Source organism: Mus pahari, chromosome 7 (genome assembly GCF_900095145.1).
Source record: "Mus pahari chromosome 7, PAHARI_EIJ_v1.1, whole genome shotgun sequence".
In the NCBI taxonomy this organism is placed as follows: Eukaryota; Metazoa; Chordata; class Mammalia; order Rodentia; family Muridae; genus Mus; species Mus pahari.
The window spans coordinates 54,964,677-54,983,608 of NC_034596.1; the positions used below are offsets into that span (position 1 = coordinate 54,964,677).

Below are 18,932 nucleotides of genomic sequence, written 5' to 3' on the forward strand. Positions count from 1 at the left end.
TTGAAGATAAATACTGTATGTATGGAGCAAGGATAAGTTGAGATAAACTTGCCATGCTTAACAATTCAGTCTTAAACAAAGCAAAACAAACACACAAATAAAAATCATTTTCTTTTTTTCATATATTTTTATTAGATATTTTCTTTATTTACATTTCAAATGCTATCCTGAAAGTTCCTATACCCTCCCCTCACCCCTGCTCCCCTACCCACCCACTACCACTTCTTGGCCCTGGTATTCCTCTGTATTGGGGCATATAAAGTTTGTAAGTCCAAGAGTCAAGTAAAGCCAGTGTCCATGACAACAGAAGGAGCATGGAGGCCAAAAGCAGAATGTTGGTGTCTGAGAAGAGTGTGGAAACCCAGACAGTGACCCTGTTCAATAGCTTATACTCAAGGGAGTTCAGAGGACTTTTTGCAGGCAATGCTTGTGGGCACAGACTGCTATGTTGGGTCACAGTGCATGTGCTATAAGAATATCCTCAATAGAAGGGTGTCTACATACAGAAAAACATAAGAATAAGTTAGAGTATTGGGTTAGAATTAGAGGTATTAGTGTGACTCATCGTTCTTAATGCAAGTAAATGCATAAATAGAAGATAAAAAAATAGGGAAAATTTAAACATTTTCATACATGATTACATATGTGTATTTACACATACAAACATAGTACCTACTCTTCAATTCATTTTTATGTAGACATGTGGGAGTGATGTCCTAAGAGTCATGACTGTACATGGTACACAATTATGTTTTCCGATTATCGTTTTCCTCTAAAATTAATCAAATCTTCTTATTATTGAGTAATAAAAATAAAAAAATGAGTCCAGGCAAACTTCTTAGGCCTAAAAGCAATGAAATATTCAAAGAACATTCGAGAATAAGAAAGACACAGAAGAGAACCTGGAGATCACACTGTAAAAGTGTAGTACAACTGGAATATTGAACTAAAGAATTACAGTAACTTATTGAATACAATAGAATTGGAAATAGAAATATATCCTGATGTCACATGAAAATATTAAAATATTCATGAAAAAATATTTCTGAAATCTCAAGTTGTATCCTTAAAACATTTTTTAATTACAAGGGCAGAATATACTTAACAAATAATACAAAAAGTTGAAATCCCGTGACTAATTCTTGGAATCAAAATGAACCAAATATGATTCTGATACTATTCCAGACAAAGACACATGGATGAAGAAATGAGTCATAATTTAGGAAAATTATACAAGGCTAATTAGCAGATGATCTTTGAAATTATGGCTATCTTAGAAATCAACAAGGGACTGAGGAAACTTCCATAGTAAAAAAGAATTATGAGACACCATTCCAAAGAATATACAGGTAGAGGTTCCAGATATAAAATGAGTTTCCTCTAAAAATATGATCTTATTCATTTATTTATTTTTATTTTGTTTATGTCTGCATGTCTCCCAATTAGTTGCTTTTTGTTGCTGTTGCTTTTGCACATTAATCAAGTGCTCATGGACACCAGAAGAAGGTATTGGATCCCCTAAAGCTGGGAGCTAGGAACCAAACTCTGGGTCTCTGCAAGAGCAGAACATATGCTTAACCTTTGGGCAATCCCTCTAGACCCTATGAAAATATGTTCCTCTTTAAAAGTACTGAGGAACCTAATGGAGGAAATCATTAAAATCAAATTTTTACAGAACTCTAAAAATTAACCAAAGGCACGGAGTAGTGCAAGATGTGTTTTTTTTTTTCCAAAATTTTAGCCAAAGTTTTGTCAATATAAGTGGGCTTTTTCACCTTTTAATTTGTTCTATTTCTATCCCTACCCACATCCCTTCCTAGTTTTCCACAGGACTTAAAACAAGCACTGTTGCAAATGAAGTAGCTGTGAAAAGAGCCATCCTATCATCCCTTGGAAAGGTCAGAATATGTATGGACCATTTACAGAGTCCAATTCACTGAGAACTATCACTGTATTATTTAACTAATAAGCTTTCTGGAAAAGCACTATTCATGCAGATTATCATTTGACAGGGACTCAGACTTTATTCAGTGGGAAACGTCCTATCCCTGGGAGCTTTTGTTCAAATTATTAAATGACAATTGATTAATATGGCAGCTTACCGAAGGAAGGAGAAGAGTAGTAAATAGCCTGAGATATAAGATATGCTTTGGGCAAGCACAATGCAACTATAAAAAATATAATAGAATGCCTTTCGTGGCTTGCATTGCAAACATATGTTTAAATTCTGGCATGCAAGAAAAACTAGATAAGGCCCCAGTTTCACAACCCTGAATGATACCAAGGCCCTGCAAGAACACTATGCAAAGCCAGAGCATCTGTAAATTTCATGAAAAATCAAAAGTTCACTCTGTATACAAAACAGATAAATACGGATCCACTCCATAAAGTATGAGGACATTAGTTTAGTCAGTTAAAGACATTTCTATTTAATCATTAGAGAGCCACTAAGCTAACTGAGCATCGTTAGGAAGGAGCTCAGGGACCACACATGACAGGAAATACAGATGTTTTATAATCAACCAAGGAAAGCAATTGAACAAGCAAAAGTAATAGCATCAAACAAGCACAGTGACTCTGATGATAGAGCTTTAGAGAGCTCTTCAGATTGAGAGAGAGAGAGAGAGAGAGAGAGAGAGAGAGAGAGAGAGAGAGAGAGAGAGAGCCACTAGTTTGTAGAGACTTTAATAAAATTAACAAGGGATTAATATTATCAGAAACGACGAAGAGCAGAAGACAACATAAAAGTGTCAAAATTGAGATTATTACTTAAAATTTCTTTATCTAGAAAAGCCATGCTTTTAAAGCTGAGAAAAATCACACATTTTCAGAATGTGCCATTAGAAGATATGGTATACAAAAATTTTAAAATTCGCTGTACTGTGGCAACTCTACACAATGAAATAATACTAACTTACAAAAAAAAGTTGGGACTCTCAATACCATCAAACAAATAGTATACATAAAAAGGCAGATAGGTCCTAATACAATAAAAGTGGGAGACTTCAATACCCCACTCTCATAAATAAACATGTCACCTGGGGTGGAGGAGGAAATGACCAAAGAAACCTTAGAGTTAAGTTGTGTCTTAATAGAAATTTGCAGGGCATTCCATTCAACAGCTGCTGAAACAAATTCTCAGTAGGCAAGCACATTTCCTTAGAATAAATCAGTTTAGTCCATGAAGGAAATCTTACTAAATAAAAATTGACTTTAAAAAAAATCTTATAAGATCATTGTGGGATGGAATCATGCCATGGTGGGCCCTACTCTTTTTCTTTTTCTTTTTCTTTTTCTTTTTTTAAGATTTATTTATTTATGTATGTGAGTACACTTGTCACTGTCTACAGAGGCACCAGAAAAACTACGTTTACAGATGGGTTACAGATGGTTGCGAGCCACCATGTGGTTGCTGGGAACTTAACTCAGGACCTGTGGAAGAACAGTTGGTGCTCTTAATCATTGAGCCATCTCTCCAGCCCAGGCCCTACTCTTAAGACCCACTGAATGTCACAAATTGGAGTCAATGGGGAAAGAAGAAAACGAAATCTCAAAGTTGGTTGAGGAAAAATGGGAGGGTGGAGAGGATGGCCATGAGAGGAGTTGGAGGTTGGTATGTTCAAATATGTTGCATGTAGTCCTCAAAGAATTAACAAGAGTTTTAAAAGGAGGAACCAAAGAAACAAACTAGGACTATATACCAAGGGTAACTGCAGAAAATAGAGAACTAGACTGAGATTGAGCAAAACATTTGACAAACAGTGAGCTATTGAGGAAATGATGGAAGGAATTTTTACATTCTACTAGAATCAAAGATTTAAACACTGCTACTCAGAACCTCTTGAATGAAGCAAAACGAGTTATAAAGGGAATATTTATATAATTAAGAGGGCTAATATTAAAAAATCAGAGATATTCAAATAACATTTAAATGTACTTCAGGTCTTAGTGAAGTAAGAACAAATCCAAAAGCATTATGTTAGAAATGATAATATTTGAGGCAGAAAGTAATGAATAAAAATAAGAGTAGAGTATAGCGTTAATCAAGCATAAAGATGGGTGTTTTAAAAAATAAACAAGAGTTATAAATCTATGGACAAATGAACCAACAGAAACTAGAGAAAACCCAAATAAACAATATTGTATATGAAAAAGGAGGCATTATCATAGATACTAGAAAAATCCAGATTTGGAGACACATGAAAAAATTCTATTTCAAAAGAATTAAAAAATACAGAATAGATAAATAAATTCCTAGACACATATGAACGACTAAAAAATGAGTCAAAAGGAGAAACATGAATATGTCCATAGTAAGCAATGAGATTCAGATAGTAATTAAAATTGCAGAACTAGAGGGGTCCACCAAAACAGATTAATCAGACCTTTTAAAAAGATTTATGCTAGACATGATGGTATTGCACATAATCCCAGATGCTTGAGAGACTCAAACAGGGGTTATAAGTTTCAATATGAAACAAAACAAAACAACAAAACAAAACAAAGGAGTTGTGGAAATAGCTCAGGTCAGAGTTTTTGTGTGGGCAAAAATGGGCAAAACTATATACCATCCAAATGACAGCTAAAACAGAAAATAAAAAGACTCGAAATAAAAGACTCGAAAACACTATAAACAAGCTGGCCTAATGTACTTCTGAAGAATACCACCAAACAAGTGTGAATACACTGTTGTCTCAAGAACCAATGAGGTGTTTCTCAGGTTCAAGGATAAACCATAACACAAAACTAAATTCATGTAAAGGACTGGAACTAAAAACCACATGCGTCTAGCACAATGGAATATTAAAATACCAGTCAGAATAATTTTAGTAAGTTTCTAAATATGCAGAAATTAAACATTACTATCCTAAATAATTGTTGTAGTAAAAGAAAAAAGTCCTGAAGAAAGTGAAAAGCTATCTTACAGATAAATAAAGTGATGCCATAAAATGACCAAATTTTTGGATTTCTCTAAAGAATTGTTTATGGAGGGAATTATATTGAAAGTTCACATATTAGAAAATTAATATCTCAAATCAACAATCTAAAATCCTACTCTAGATACTAGAAAAATGACAAAATAAAGGCCAAACAAAAATAACAAAAATGAATAAGAAATAAATAAAATAGAAAATAGAAATAAAATAGAAAAACCAATGGCCCCAATATTTGTATCATTGAAAAGATCTTTTTTTTTAAACTGGATATTTTATGTATTTACATTTCAAATATCATCTCTTTTCCCGGTTATTGCTCTGGAAAACCCTATCTCATCTTTCCTCTCCCAGTTTCTATGATGGTGCTCCCACACCCACCCACCTACTCCCACCTCCCTGCCCTGGCATTCCCCTACACTGGAGCATCAAGTCTTCTCAGGACCAAGGGCCTCTCCTCCCATTGATGTCCAACAAGGCCATCCTCTGGTACAAATGCAGCTGGAGCCATGGGTCCCTCCATGTGTACTTTCTGGTTGGTGGTTTAGTCCCTGGGAAATCTGGGGTTCTGGTTGGTTAATGTTGTTCTTCCTATGGGTTGCAAACCCCTTCAGCTCCTTCAGTTCTTTCTCTAACTACTCCACTGGGGTCCCTGTGCTCAGTCCAATGGTTGGCTGCAAGCATCTGCCTCTGTATTTGTCAAGCTCTGGCAGAACCTCTCAGAAGACAGCTATATCAGGCTCCTTTAAGCATGCACTTCTTGGGTTTGGTAACTGTAAATGGGATGAACCCCCAGGTTGGACAGTTTCTGGGTGGCCTTTCCTTCAGTCTATGCTCTTCTCTTTATATCTATATTTGCTCCTAGGAATATTTTATTCTCCTTCAAAGAAGGACCAAGATACCTATTCTTTGGTCTTTCTTCTTGAGCTTCATGTTGTCTGTGAATTTTATCTTGGTTATTTGGAGCTTTTGGACTAGTATCCACTTATCAGTGAGTGCATACCATGTGTGTTCTTTTATGACTGGTTACCTCACTTAGGATGATATTTTCTAATTCCATCCATTTGCCTAAGAATTTCATGAATTCATTGTTTTTAGTACTTGAGTTGTATTCCATTGTGTAAATGTACCTCATTTTTTGTATCCATTCCTCTGTTGAAGTGCATCTGGGTTCTTTCCAGCTTCTGGCTATTATGGATATGGCTGCTATGAACATTGTGGAGCATGTGTCCTTGTTATATGTTGAACCATCTTTTGGGTAGTTTTCATATAATTCTAATAGAACAGCCAAGTTTACAGTGCCTAAGAAACTCCCATTATCAGATGGGGTTTACTCTCCCAACATAGGAGTAACCATATGGAATATATGCTGCTGTATCATACCTGTCTGCAAGGCAGATTTCTTTCTTACTATGACTGACATTTGCTCAAAGATACACACTATAGCCATAAATGGTACAGAAAGATGGCATCACTGTACCAGCCAGAAATAAATTGAACAGTGCATTAAAAACTGATGCTTTTAGTCCCATCTTTAAGCCAGAGCTGGTTAATAAAGAGTGTACCATACAGAAGTGATAGAAGTATTCATTTTACCAGATGAACCAATCTCAACAGGAACATAATAAATATGAAAAGGGGGATATGATATTTAATAAAGATTATATTTGTATTGTAATGTATTCAAACTTATCCAAATGGATAAAATAACTGATAAAGACTTCAAATGAATCACCCAAAAAGTAAAAAAGCGTCTAAATATGTACATATATAAATATGGCCAATCTATCTTGGTGATGAAACACTGTGCCAAATTGTCAAATAATCAGAAGTACAAAACCAAGAAAAAATTAAAATCTGAAAGAGAATATATCTAGGTCACATTTAAGGGTAAAACATGTCTAGCAGCATGCTTCCCAGCGAAACAGTACAGGAACAGTACAGGATAGGTAGGTATGGAATGATATATTTCAAGTCCTGAAGAAAAATAACTGTCAGCCAAGGTTGCTATATGTGGCTAGGCTATTCTTCAGAAACAAATATTAAGTAGAGATATTCCAAAAGAAACAAAACCCAAGGGAATTCGAAACTATGAGAAAGGCTTTACAGGAGATGCTTAAAGGAGTTTTGACTCCAAAGTGTAAGAAGAGTACATACTTCAGGACAGCACATGAAAATTAAAAACCCCTATGAGAAGAGTAGAAACACCAAAGAATTGAACATTATCAATGCAATAAAAAGAAAACCGCAAAGATGAATTAGACATGAAAAAAGGAACAAGGGATATTCTAAATACCCTGGGTAAAACAGAGCTGGCCATGGTGGCAGGGATATGAGTGGCTGAGCTGGCCCTGAAGAAGTAAGTACTTGAGAGCTGACCCCTCCTCCTCTCCTCATTTGCTTTGTAAAGGAGGCTGAGAGGGAGAGAGTCCCTTCTCCCTTACCTGCTTACAGATGGAAACCAGCCTGAGAGCAAGAGAATTAACTGGCTCTACCCCTCACCAGCTACAGGACTCAGGAGACTGGTCCCAGAACTTCACACTTCCACTGGCCCTGGTGGCATGGGCACAGGTGAGCCAGCCCCGAGGGCATGAAAACAGGAGAGGTGGCTCCATCCCTTGCTGGCTGCAGCATGGTGGGGAGCTAGCCAGGGCAGTGTTTATAACTGGTCCAGTGGATGTGAGAGAGCTGGGGGCTGACCAACTCAGGCCCAGATTCATGGCTCTGAGTTAGCCCACGCCAATATGTACCCCATCTATGAACTGGAGTGTGTGACAGATACATATCCTCAGGATCTCGATGGCACAGGACAACACAGAATGTCTGAAAGGACTCCAGGGAGCAGCAGCTGTTAATAGTGTAACAGAAGCCAGAAGCCTTGAACCAGACCAATGGCTCATAACAATGAACATTTGCAAGTAAAGACATGTGATCAAAAAGAGATAACATGTGGCAGATTGTGACACATTACAGCTTCAACGATAAGATTTTAATATTTATTTATTTATATTTTGTTTTAGGGGTAGAGGTTGCAAGGATGGATGGTGGATATGAAGGGATGAGGAGATGAATGGCGTTGGGGTGCATCATGTGAAATTCACAGAGAATCAGTAAAATGTTTAAAAATTAGAGATGAAAAGAGAGATATTGAAAGTCATACTACAGAAATCCAGATCTTTAGGGGTTATTTTGGAAGATTAAATGCTAATGAATTAGTAAAACCTAAAAGAAATAGGTGAATTTGGGGCACAATCTTTCAAATTGAATCAAAAGACTATAAAAATAAAACTAGATCATAGCTAATAGGATCAAATCAGCCACAACTTTACCAGCAAAGAGAAACCCATGACTGGATGAGTCCACTGTTAAATTTGACCTGACTGATAAAGAGGGGTCAACATCTATAAACATATATCTCTCAAACTATCCCAAAGAAGTAAAAGCTTCGAGGTCAGTGTAAGTCAGCATTACTCTGTTTCCCACACCTAACAATGACACACACAAAATTAAACCACAAATCACTGCTATCACTAGTCATAGACTCAAAGATCTTCAAGGTATATAATATTGAGAAAATACAGATGGTTTCAGTCCTAGGATGCAAAAAATTGTAATCATACACAAATTAATATACAATATAAATGATTGACTATTAAATTATTTGATAACCTCAATATATGCAGAAGACAATGTAATACAATTAAATATTGATTAATTATAAAATTCATGAACAAATTAGGCATAGAGAGATCATATGTCTGAACATAATAACGTTTATACATGACAAGCCCATGGCCAATATTATGTTGGTGATAAGAATAGAAGCTGTAACATAGCATTAGCATCTAGGTCCACTGCTTTTCTCCAGTATTACTAGAAACTTTAGACAAAGAATCATTTGAGAGAGAAATAAAAGACATAGAGCAAGATTCTGCTGAAGGGACCCTGATATTAGCGGCCTCTTGTGAGGCTATGTGGCAAACACAGAAGTGGATGCTCACAGTCAGCTATTGGATGGAACACAGGGCCCCCAATGGAGGAGCTAGAGAAAGTACCCAAGGAGCTGAAGGGGGCTACAACCCTGTAGGTGCAACAACAATATGAACTAATCAGTACCCGCTGAGCTCGTGTCTCTAGCTGCATATGTAACAGAAGATGGCCTAATCGGCCATCATTGGGAAGAGAGGCCCCTTGGTCTTGCAAACTTTATATGACCCAGCACAGGGGAAGGCCAGGGCCAACTAGTGGGAGTGGGTGGGTAGGGGAGCAGGGGTGGGGTGGGGTGTACAGGAAATTTTCGGGATAGCGTTTGAAATGTAAATAAAGAAAATAATAATAAAAAAGAAAAAAATAGAATTAGTAGAAAAAGAGATCATTATACCAGTGTTTGTATGTGATACGATTGTGTACATAGAAAAACCTAAGGATTCCATCAAAACTGTAAAGTGAATTTAATAAACCATGTATACAGCAATAATGAGTTTGCTTAGAAATAAATCATATAAGCAATTCAATTTAAAGGTGACATATACACACTTGCAAAACAACATAGAAATAAACTTAAGGTGGTGAAAGACCTTAACAATAAAAATTACATAATGATGAATAAACTTTAGATACTAGACTACAGATAGGCCTCCATGTTCATAAGCTAGGAGAATTAATATTTTTAAAATATCCATACTTCTCAAATTGATTTATATATTCAAAACAATATAAATACCAATGATACTCCTTATATAACTAGGAAAACAATCTTAAAATTCATTAAGAAATTCCAGAATATCCTGAATAGGCAAAGAAATCTTGAGTAAAAAGAGCCAAGTTGGATCTATCATAATATCTAATTTTAAGTCATACTACAAAAACCGCAGTGACAATAAAGAATTGTATTAGCCCAGGGACAGACGCATAGACTAATGAAATAGAATAGAAAACATAAGACACAATAAATTTTCAGCCATCACCTGATTTTAGGCAAACATATAAAAATATATACACTGAAAAAGGGTTGGCCTCTGTTACAAGTAGTTCTGGGGAAGCTGTATATCCTTAGGCAAAAGATTAAATCTCCACACCTATCTATCACCTTGTACGAAAATCAATTTAAAATTGATCAATAACCTTACATTCTACAACTACTAGAGAAAAGCATGGCTAAACACTTTGTGATATTGGTTTATGCAATAATTTTCTGTATAAGCCTGCAAAGAACAAGGAAAACGTTATCAAGACTATTAGAACATATCAAACATTTTTGAATGTTGAAACTTCGGCAATTCTTCAACAGAGTGAAGAAACAGCCTATCAGTGAGAGAAGTGTGTGACAGCTCTATGAAAAAAGGCTAACAGCCATAATATATAAATAGTAGCAAACAAGCAATCCAGTTGAAACTGTGTAGAAGATCTAAATAGACTCTCTTCTAGAGAAGAAATAAATTAATATTAATTTATAAAAAAATACCATTAGACATTAGAAGATGAAAACACAAATCTATAATGAGATAACATGTCACTCCACTTAGAATGGCTATGAGTGGTGGTATAATAATAATAATAATAATAATAATAATAATAATAATAATAATAAATAATACATAATGACAAATGCCATTGAAGATGTAATGAAGAAATTCTTGCACATTTTTGGTGAAAATGTAAACCAGTATAGCTACTGAATAAACTTCATAATTAAAAGTAGAAATGCCATACAAAGCAGATATATTATTGTTGGCTACACATCCAAAGGAAATGAAATCAATATATGAAAAAGATAGCTGTAAACCTGGGCTTATTGCAGCACTGCTCTCAATAGCCAGGATGTAGCCCAAAGGTGTTTGAACAGATGAATGGCTAAATAAATTGTGAAGTAGATAACAACACATGTGAACCATACACAACATGATTGAGAATTTAACTATGAATCCTATTATTTTCCAAAATTAATGTAGACCAATAAATATTGTGCTTAAAAAATATTTTGGTGATGCAAATTTTAAGTTTATTTATAATGATGGTTTGACCATTTTGTAAATCTACTACATTTTTATACTTTCAATGGGAGGATTATGTGACATGCTAAGTGGACTTTATTAAGTTTGTTAACTAATTGCCAATAAACACCAAGAATAAAAGAACATCAAAACTAATATTGGGAATTGCAGGCTGGTCTCCAATCGAGCTGAGGTCTGAACCCCGATGGTCATAACTCACAACCCTTTTTATGGTCTTCACTGTTGCTAGGTAACTGGGGAGGAGTTTAACCTGAAGGTCAGAAGCTTGGGCCATTGCTCATGTGACCACTGACCATGTTTCTCTTGTGGGGGCTGTGGGAGGTGGTACCTTAGGCAGGGGCTGGAGTTCCAGTAGCAGAGGGACACCTACCGTGTCATATAGGGTGAATTATGACCATCGGGGTTCAGACCTCAGCTTGACTGGAGACCAGTCTGCAATTCCCCACAAACTAATAAAGAGTTAAATTAGCTGACTTTTAATTCATGGTTCACACAAACAAGAAATAGAAAGAATTCTCAAATGGAAGAGGAGATGTTACAAAGTACAAACACTATGATTAATTTAATGACAACAAACTGGGCAAAAGCTAGAAGGAAGCAGAAACATGTTCTGAGGTGAAGTGTCGCATCGCATCATTTGGCAACTTACTCATAAACAGTTCTGTAAAAACAACTCTCCTTCTCAGATTAATGGCTATACATCTTTCTTCTTTTTTTCTCTTTTATTGAAAATAGATTCTTTTCTCATACAATATGCCTCTTGTCTCAGAGCAGAGGCATATTTTATGCATTCTTTTTGTAGTTTCAAACCTTTTGGTTTTTATTCTTTGGGAGTTTCATACTTGTTTACAATAAACTTAGGTCATCTCCATTTGTCGGTCCCCTCCATCTTCTCCTGTACTACACAACCCCTCATCTTCTTCCCAAATTCATTTTATTTTCAAACTCACTGAGTCCAACTAGGACTGTCCAAGTGGATGCATGGAGGGGAGCACACAAGGAAAATGAGAATACCCCTGAAGAAAACTGACTCTCCCTTCCTCAAGTGCCAATAACTCCTCAATGGCAGGTAAGCCTTGTGAGGCCCAACTTTGTTCAGTGTAGAATGCTCACTGCCTTGATCTTATATATGCTGGTCTTGTGCATGCAATCTCAGCTGCTGAGAGTTTATGAGTATACTGGCTCTGCCACATCCCAAAGACAGCTTCCCAGGAGTCCTCCCAGACCTTTGGCACTATTTTTCTGTTCTCTCTTCCATGATATTAGCCTCACAAATGCCCACTTACAGCTGGACACTCGTTTATTCTGTATATGTTGATCATTTGTGAGTCTCTTTGTTAATCACCATCCACTGCGAACAGCTTCCCTAGTGAGGGGCTGGGTGCTACACTGATTTATGATTATAACCATAAATACTTGGAAGGAGGTTTGATACTATGTCTATTTAGCAATATAATGGCACTTGGTTCATACGTAGGGACTATGAGTTCCCCAGCCATGATTCTTGGTCACATGAGTGTCATCCTATGAAGCAAGCTTTAAGTCAATTGTGAACCTGCTCATTGTTGGTTGCCCCTTGAACATTCAGGCAAAACAACTGGTTTTAATAAACTTACAGTCTGAGTAGATAGAATGATTCTATCTCAGGCTACCAGTCTTTGCAAGGCTTACTAATTTAAGAAAGGAACAATGTCAAAGTTCAAACGGCAACCATTTGCCTCTAATCACAGGCAAATTTACTCAAGCACAAGTTTTAACACTTGCATATGGAAATTAGACATTGAGGTCTGGGATGGGGAAGAAATTCAGAATCACCTTAATTTGTGTAGCTAGGGAATGAATGACTAAAATGAAGAACAGGTCACAGGGTCTGAAGAGTAAGAGCCTTATGCCACATGCAAAAAGATGTTAGTGTGCAAGATAGTGACAGGGTGAAGGGTAGAAAGAAAGGCTGTGGGAGGGATTCCATGTTTAATTGTAAGGAAATGGGTGTGTAGGAAACTGAAGGATGAATGTGAGAGCAGAAGGCTTTAACCAGCAAAGGAATGAACCTCAAACATGTTGAGGAAGTACGAGAAGTAGAGAGGCAGTAGTGAGCACATTACTCCTACCTGCAAAAGGACTCAGGAGGTCCTGTACTTAACTGGCCTTATTCTGCCATTGGAACAATTTCTGGAGGCCACCACCACAACCAGAAATCAAAGGAAGTTCTTTCTTGTCTGGTTTGTCAAGAAATAATTTAAGATATAAACAAATAAGGTTCCTTAATTCTCCTCTGAGCTATAGTGGGGGACAATATTCAAGGAATTGGGTCACCATGATTTTTTTCTTCACATAGGGCATTTTGAGCCCCAGATCCACACTGTCATCTGTTGCATGTTATGTGATAATTATACATGCTCTAATTTACTGAAAGACTAATAGAAGGGCATCCTTCTCTAAAACAAAATGTTTATGTATATACATATACACACATACCCATGCACTTAGCTATGTGTTTACATAAATAAGCACATCTGAGTGTGTGTGTGTGTGTGTGTGTGTGTTTAGTCCACTTATAGATGAGGCTATATTTTAAGTTATAAAGTCAAACAGGACATATTGTACTAGAATAGTTGTCTCCACGGCTGAGAGAGCATATAGTGGAGAAGATAACTACAATGCTAAGAACAAGTAAAACTGGAATATGTAGCTGACCAGATGAGGAACTTGGTGGGAGCCATTTACTCATGTAATTGTTAGCTTCTGGTTTAAATTGAAGAATCTTAACAGCTAATTTGAATTCATTTGTGATTTTTATTTAACTGTAACTATTTAAAACCACATTCATATGAAGCAAGCTCTCAATTTGTTCCTTCAGTGAAACAATATTAAACACATAGATTTTATATTTAGAACACAGATTCATATATTGAACTCTCTTAATTTTCTACGTTATTTTATTATTGGTTATTTGCTAACTTTAAATCAATTCTTAGTACAATCAAGAGTATAAAAATGATTCTAGAAAAATATAACTCCAGTTTTTTCTAGTTTCATTTTCTCCCACGAGTGAGTTTATTTCTCTGTTTCTCTTCACACAAAAACTTTACAACACTTACAAAAATCTCACTAATCTAACTGAAATATTCTCCAAGGTCTTTGGCTTCAACCAGATTGTTTTTTATTATTATGCCTTAATTATTTACCACTGAATGTGTGATATTTTCTATTATATGCTAACATATAACAAGGTGTTATATTTTTATTTATTATTTCCTTCTTACACTATTAATTCTGTGGAAAGCAAGTTCCCACCGTTTTGCCTGCAAAGACTCTTGCTCAGTTGTAACAATCCCCTGATGCACACACATTGTCTTTGTATTCACAATCTATTGAGAAGAAACAGAAATGGCTTGACATTCAAGTGTCCCCACCCCACCCGCATGGATTAAATAGGGCACAAGAATCTAGCAACTTTGGAAGAAGCCAAGTTTCCTTTGGCTTTAATGCACCCAGAAGATTTCAAATCAATACTTAGCATTAACGTTTTAATTGAGAATTAACATCATCGTAATTGGAAGTGAGGATCAGCATCTTGATGTCTACAAGGTGGCTTGGATAGGAAGGTCATTACACTGGAGAACACAAACACTGGGAAAGGAAGACACAAATCATTTGTTTCCTTGGGCAAGGACACACAGTAAACACTTGGTTTGGTGGTCAACTGTAATTTGCTTCTGGAGTCAGAAACTGGCAACATTGCACTTCGGATTTATAGCAGAACACAGTCACAGTGACTTTGAAAACCAAGGATAAAAGAATAACAGGAAACTTGACTAGTTCTGAAGGAGCTAGTGTATAAAGAGTTTCCCCCCAAAGTGTAGAGTGTACCCTTGTGTGTCTTCCGAGCAAACCCATAGCCAGTTGCTATTTTCAGAATGTTTTATTCCTAAATAACACCCTTTGTTTAAGTCAAACATATGTTAGTCTAGGTTTTCAACAATGTTTTATTATTTGCCTGAAATTTTCAAGCTAATATATTCCTAGCCTGAAAAATATAGATATTTCCTTCCCATTTTGGATGAAAATAAATGTTCCACAAATTATAGTGTTATTTATTTGTTCCCAGTACTGGAAATATTCAAGCATTTCTCCAAATTCCCCCCAGAGCACAGGAAAATGTCTTCCGACATTTTCTACCCTGTCTTCCAGTGCCAGCCCACAGCTTCCACTTTTTCCCCTTTCAGGGAACAAGTATCTCTTTCAGATTTAACTCAAAATAAAATTTATGGGAAGGAGGACTTCCACAGTAATCATTGCAAATTTTCTTCTTTCCCCAATTGTTGGAGCTGAAAAAGTCTACATAAGATGTGAGCATTGAGGTGTTTCCCTAAGTGTCCCAATCCAAGAGTGCTCCCAGCCAGTGAAGAACCCTCAGCTCAGCCCTTCAGGCCACAGTGCCGCTCTTCACTCCAGTGTCAGTGCATTGTGCAGAATTGTGGTGCAAAGAGGTGGCCTCAGCATCACGTTCCACGCCCCGCGAGTCCAAAGCTCCCTTCCCTGTCCTGGAGGAACAGGAACGGCTTTTGTGGAAGCAGAGTTTGAAAAGCCCCAGCACTGTCATGGTCAAGATGACCAAAGCTATTACTGCTATGCTCACAAGTATGAAGACCACCGAGGAGGAGGTGTCGAAAGTCAGAGAAACAGGGGGCGAAGATGTGTAGTTCAGTGTGGGGATCAAGCTTCCTGATGGTGTGACCATGACTTTTGGCTTGGTTTGTGGGGTCTTTTGAACAGTAGGTAAAGTACTCTGTGTTCCCCACTGAAGAATCTCAGTGACCTGGGGCATCTCTCCTGGCATCTGACCTGGCCGTGCTCTGTTTGTCACAGGACCTGCTGGAGTGGCTGATACATTCCTGGTGGGCAATTTGGTCCCCTGGAGGGTTAGCTGTTCTTCCACTTTGGGCTCACAAGAGCGTCCGTCCTTCCCCAGCTCAAAGCCCACTGCACATTCGCAGGTGAAGTCTCCCAAATGATCTAGACAGTCAGGGAGCTCCACACACTTGCCAGCAAGGAGGTACCTCCCAGAACAGGGGCAGAGCACTGTCCCTGGGAAAAGCCCGTCCCAGTGTGCGCTTGTCTCTTCCTGGATGCAGGTGGACGAGACGGAGAAGTCCCCAGGACACATCGCACTCACCTCGGTCCCAGGAGGGCTGAAGTCCAGCGCGGAGCTGCTCAGTCGGAAGGGAGCTTGGAAACTCAAGTTAGAGGCGGCACCCGGGCGAGGCGCAGGGCAAAGAACCTCAAACTGGTACTTGCATAGGTAGCCATCAGCGCGCAGATGACAGCGCATCTCCTTCCAACCAGCAGGCTCCACTCCCCTGGTGGCCTGGAGCGCAGCGCACTTCCTTACAGTGCAGGAACGTTGTGGTTCCTCCACCCACGGTAGTGTGCTGTCCTCCGAGTCTTCTGAGTCCGGGTGCAACCAGGAGAAACCCCTCAAAGGCTCCTTCTCCTGGGTGCACTGTGAAATGCTGCGCTCCAGAGCCACCCAGAACAGAAGGTCTTTGGATCCTCCGCCCGGCCCGGGACCTGCACGCAAGAGCAGGAGCACAGCTTGCAACTCCGAGCCGGAGTGCACGGTGCTGAGAGTCCCGCCCCGTAGGCTGCAGGCCTCCTCCGCCGCCCTTCTCTTGAAGGTAGCGTGGTGAAGGCTGTAGCAAGCCCCCGAGGCCGAACAAGCTGCGCGGTCGGCCGTGGGATGCTCCCCATTCCCTGGCCGAGGCCAGAACGCAGGACAGAGGAGGCACAGGGCAAGCGCTGGCCTCATCCTGGAGACTCAGCACACAGCTGTTCCCAAGTCCTCTGGTTTGCTGGAGGGCAGGGAGCTTTCTCTAGAGTCACCGCCCTCTACAGCCCTTTCTACCACCATGTGTGCCCTCCCCTCGCCTCTCCTGAACCCTCATCCTCCAACAGCTGAAAAGTCCCCCACAACACTCCCTTGACCAACTGCTTTCCTTAGGCTGTGACAGGAAATGTGTCCCAGAGCCCTCTGTGTGGCCCTGATTTATTCAGGGGTCAGGAACACAGCTGGCGCCTCAAAGCTGGGAACACACTGGGCCAAGGGGGTCCAAATGCCCCGCTTAGATAAGCAGGAGAAAAGACGTTTGCCACGGGGATCAAGTGAGGCTCTTTCCTTGCTCACACTTATCTGGACTTTGGATCTCAGAATGCAGTGATGATTGTGGGCAGGAACCATAAGCCCACACCCGCCCATTGTGTTTGTGTCCGGGACTGTGGAGTTGGCGTCTGTATAATTTGTAGACTGTTCCAGGCTTGGGGGAGGTTTCCTGAGCCTGGTTTTGGGGGAGGGATCTTGTGAGGAATGTTCCTACTTCTTTCTAAGCTGGAGGCCTCACTAGGAAAACCTCTGATCTCTAGGGGCAGTTCTCTTTCTTTACTGTGCCAAAAGAAACCCAGACTTGCAAATCGCCAGTCAAGGGGCCTAGAATTCCTTTGGGCATTTTCAATGGAAAAATAGCTCCTCTGTTCAGCACTTGCCTTAAAGTTTAAGTTGTACTTCTATTTGTTTATTTTTAAAATACAGGTGTTGGCTGATTGGGTCAAATATTTACATCGAGGTGACAAACAATAGCTACAGGCCCTAATTATGGTGGCCACTACATGCTCAAACCCTCTTGAGGCTATTAGGTCATATGCGAATGAGTTCACGGTCTTATAAGGCCGAATAACATCTGTGTGTGATTTTATCCTTGAACTATGGAAAATCACAGCTCCTGTGATTATCTGCCAACATTTCTGGAAGAAAAGTGTAAAAGGACACAAATAAAAGCTCAAAAATCTTTATTTTGAAAATTAAACTATTTATGCAATCATAATACACATTCGACACCGGAAAATAATACTCTGTAATTTGAGAAATGGTTGAATCAGCTACTTCAGTTTCCAATGGCTGTTTTGTTTTAATGTGCACACTTGCTCATTTGGAAATGGAGGAGAATTAAAGAAGGAAAGGTTTGTGGGGAAAATAGGTTAAAATCAGCATTATTGTTAGGTTTCAACCTGGGGACAAATGGCTGAGTTGCCTATTTAACATAACAAAGAGGACACTGGCTACTGGTTCTCTTGGTATCCCTTGGTCCCTGTCTGCTACAGGGTCCTCCAGGCTGGCATACCCCACCCCCTTCCCTGAGCTCTCCTTCACAGGGACATGGACTGTCCTTCTGATCTGGTTACCCCACTCTCTTTGTACCTTTGGACTCCTGGCTGCTGCATCTGGTTCCCCTCTTTCCCCTCTCCTCTCCCCTCCCCATCTCCCCACATGGGCCTAGCTATTTCTACAGTAAACCTCCTCCACCATACCTAGGAAGGAGGTAATGTCTTATCATTTCTTTTTTATTTTTTTCATTCAATTATGAGTGCTCTTTTATGTTTGCAGCAATTTGGAGAATGCTATATACTTATAATAACATGTGTCGTTTGTCTGTCTTGACTCACAATGGCAAATGTCATGTACTTAGAAACAGACTATATTTAGCCCTCTCAAAGAGGCAACATGCTTGTAAGTGTCCGCAACCAGAATGGAAGTTGCTATCTCTAATGCCTTCCTATGCACGTTTTCACTTGCTTTGCTGCACTGGATTGAACTGTTTCTGTTAACGAGAAGCAAGAAGAGGATGTCAAGATAACCTGTGTATGTTCTCTCTTGTTTTTGTTATTACTATCACATCCGGGAATTCCTTGTATCCCAACAGGAGACAGTAAACATGAAAAATTGTCATCAAACTGGCCTGCTCTTTCTGACTGAGGAGTTGCACAAGGATTTTTCTTCTACCCTTTCTGTTTCCCAACTTAAATGACATTCCTCAGTTCTTTCTAATATCTGAGACATACAAAATGGCTTTGCATTTACCTTGAGGAACGTTGTCTTATAAGAAAGAACTATGAAAAGTCCAGAAATCTAACTGAGTGAATGTTTACA

General features: G+C 38.8%; 1 protein-coding gene across 1 annotated transcript; it reads right to left on the minus strand.

Annotated features, from left to right (window-relative positions):
* Positions 1 to 15,030: 15,030 nt before the first annotated feature.
* Clec14a (C-type lectin domain containing 14A) lies at positions 15,031 to 17,182 on the minus strand. Its single transcript, XM_021202244.1, has one exon. The coding sequence runs from the start codon at positions 16,758 to 16,760 to the stop codon at positions 15,378 to 15,380; it is 1,383 nt and encodes a 460-aa protein (XP_021057903.1). The 5' UTR covers positions 16,761 to 17,182; the 3' UTR covers positions 15,031 to 15,377.
* Positions 17,183 to 18,932: the final 1,750 nt, after the last annotated feature.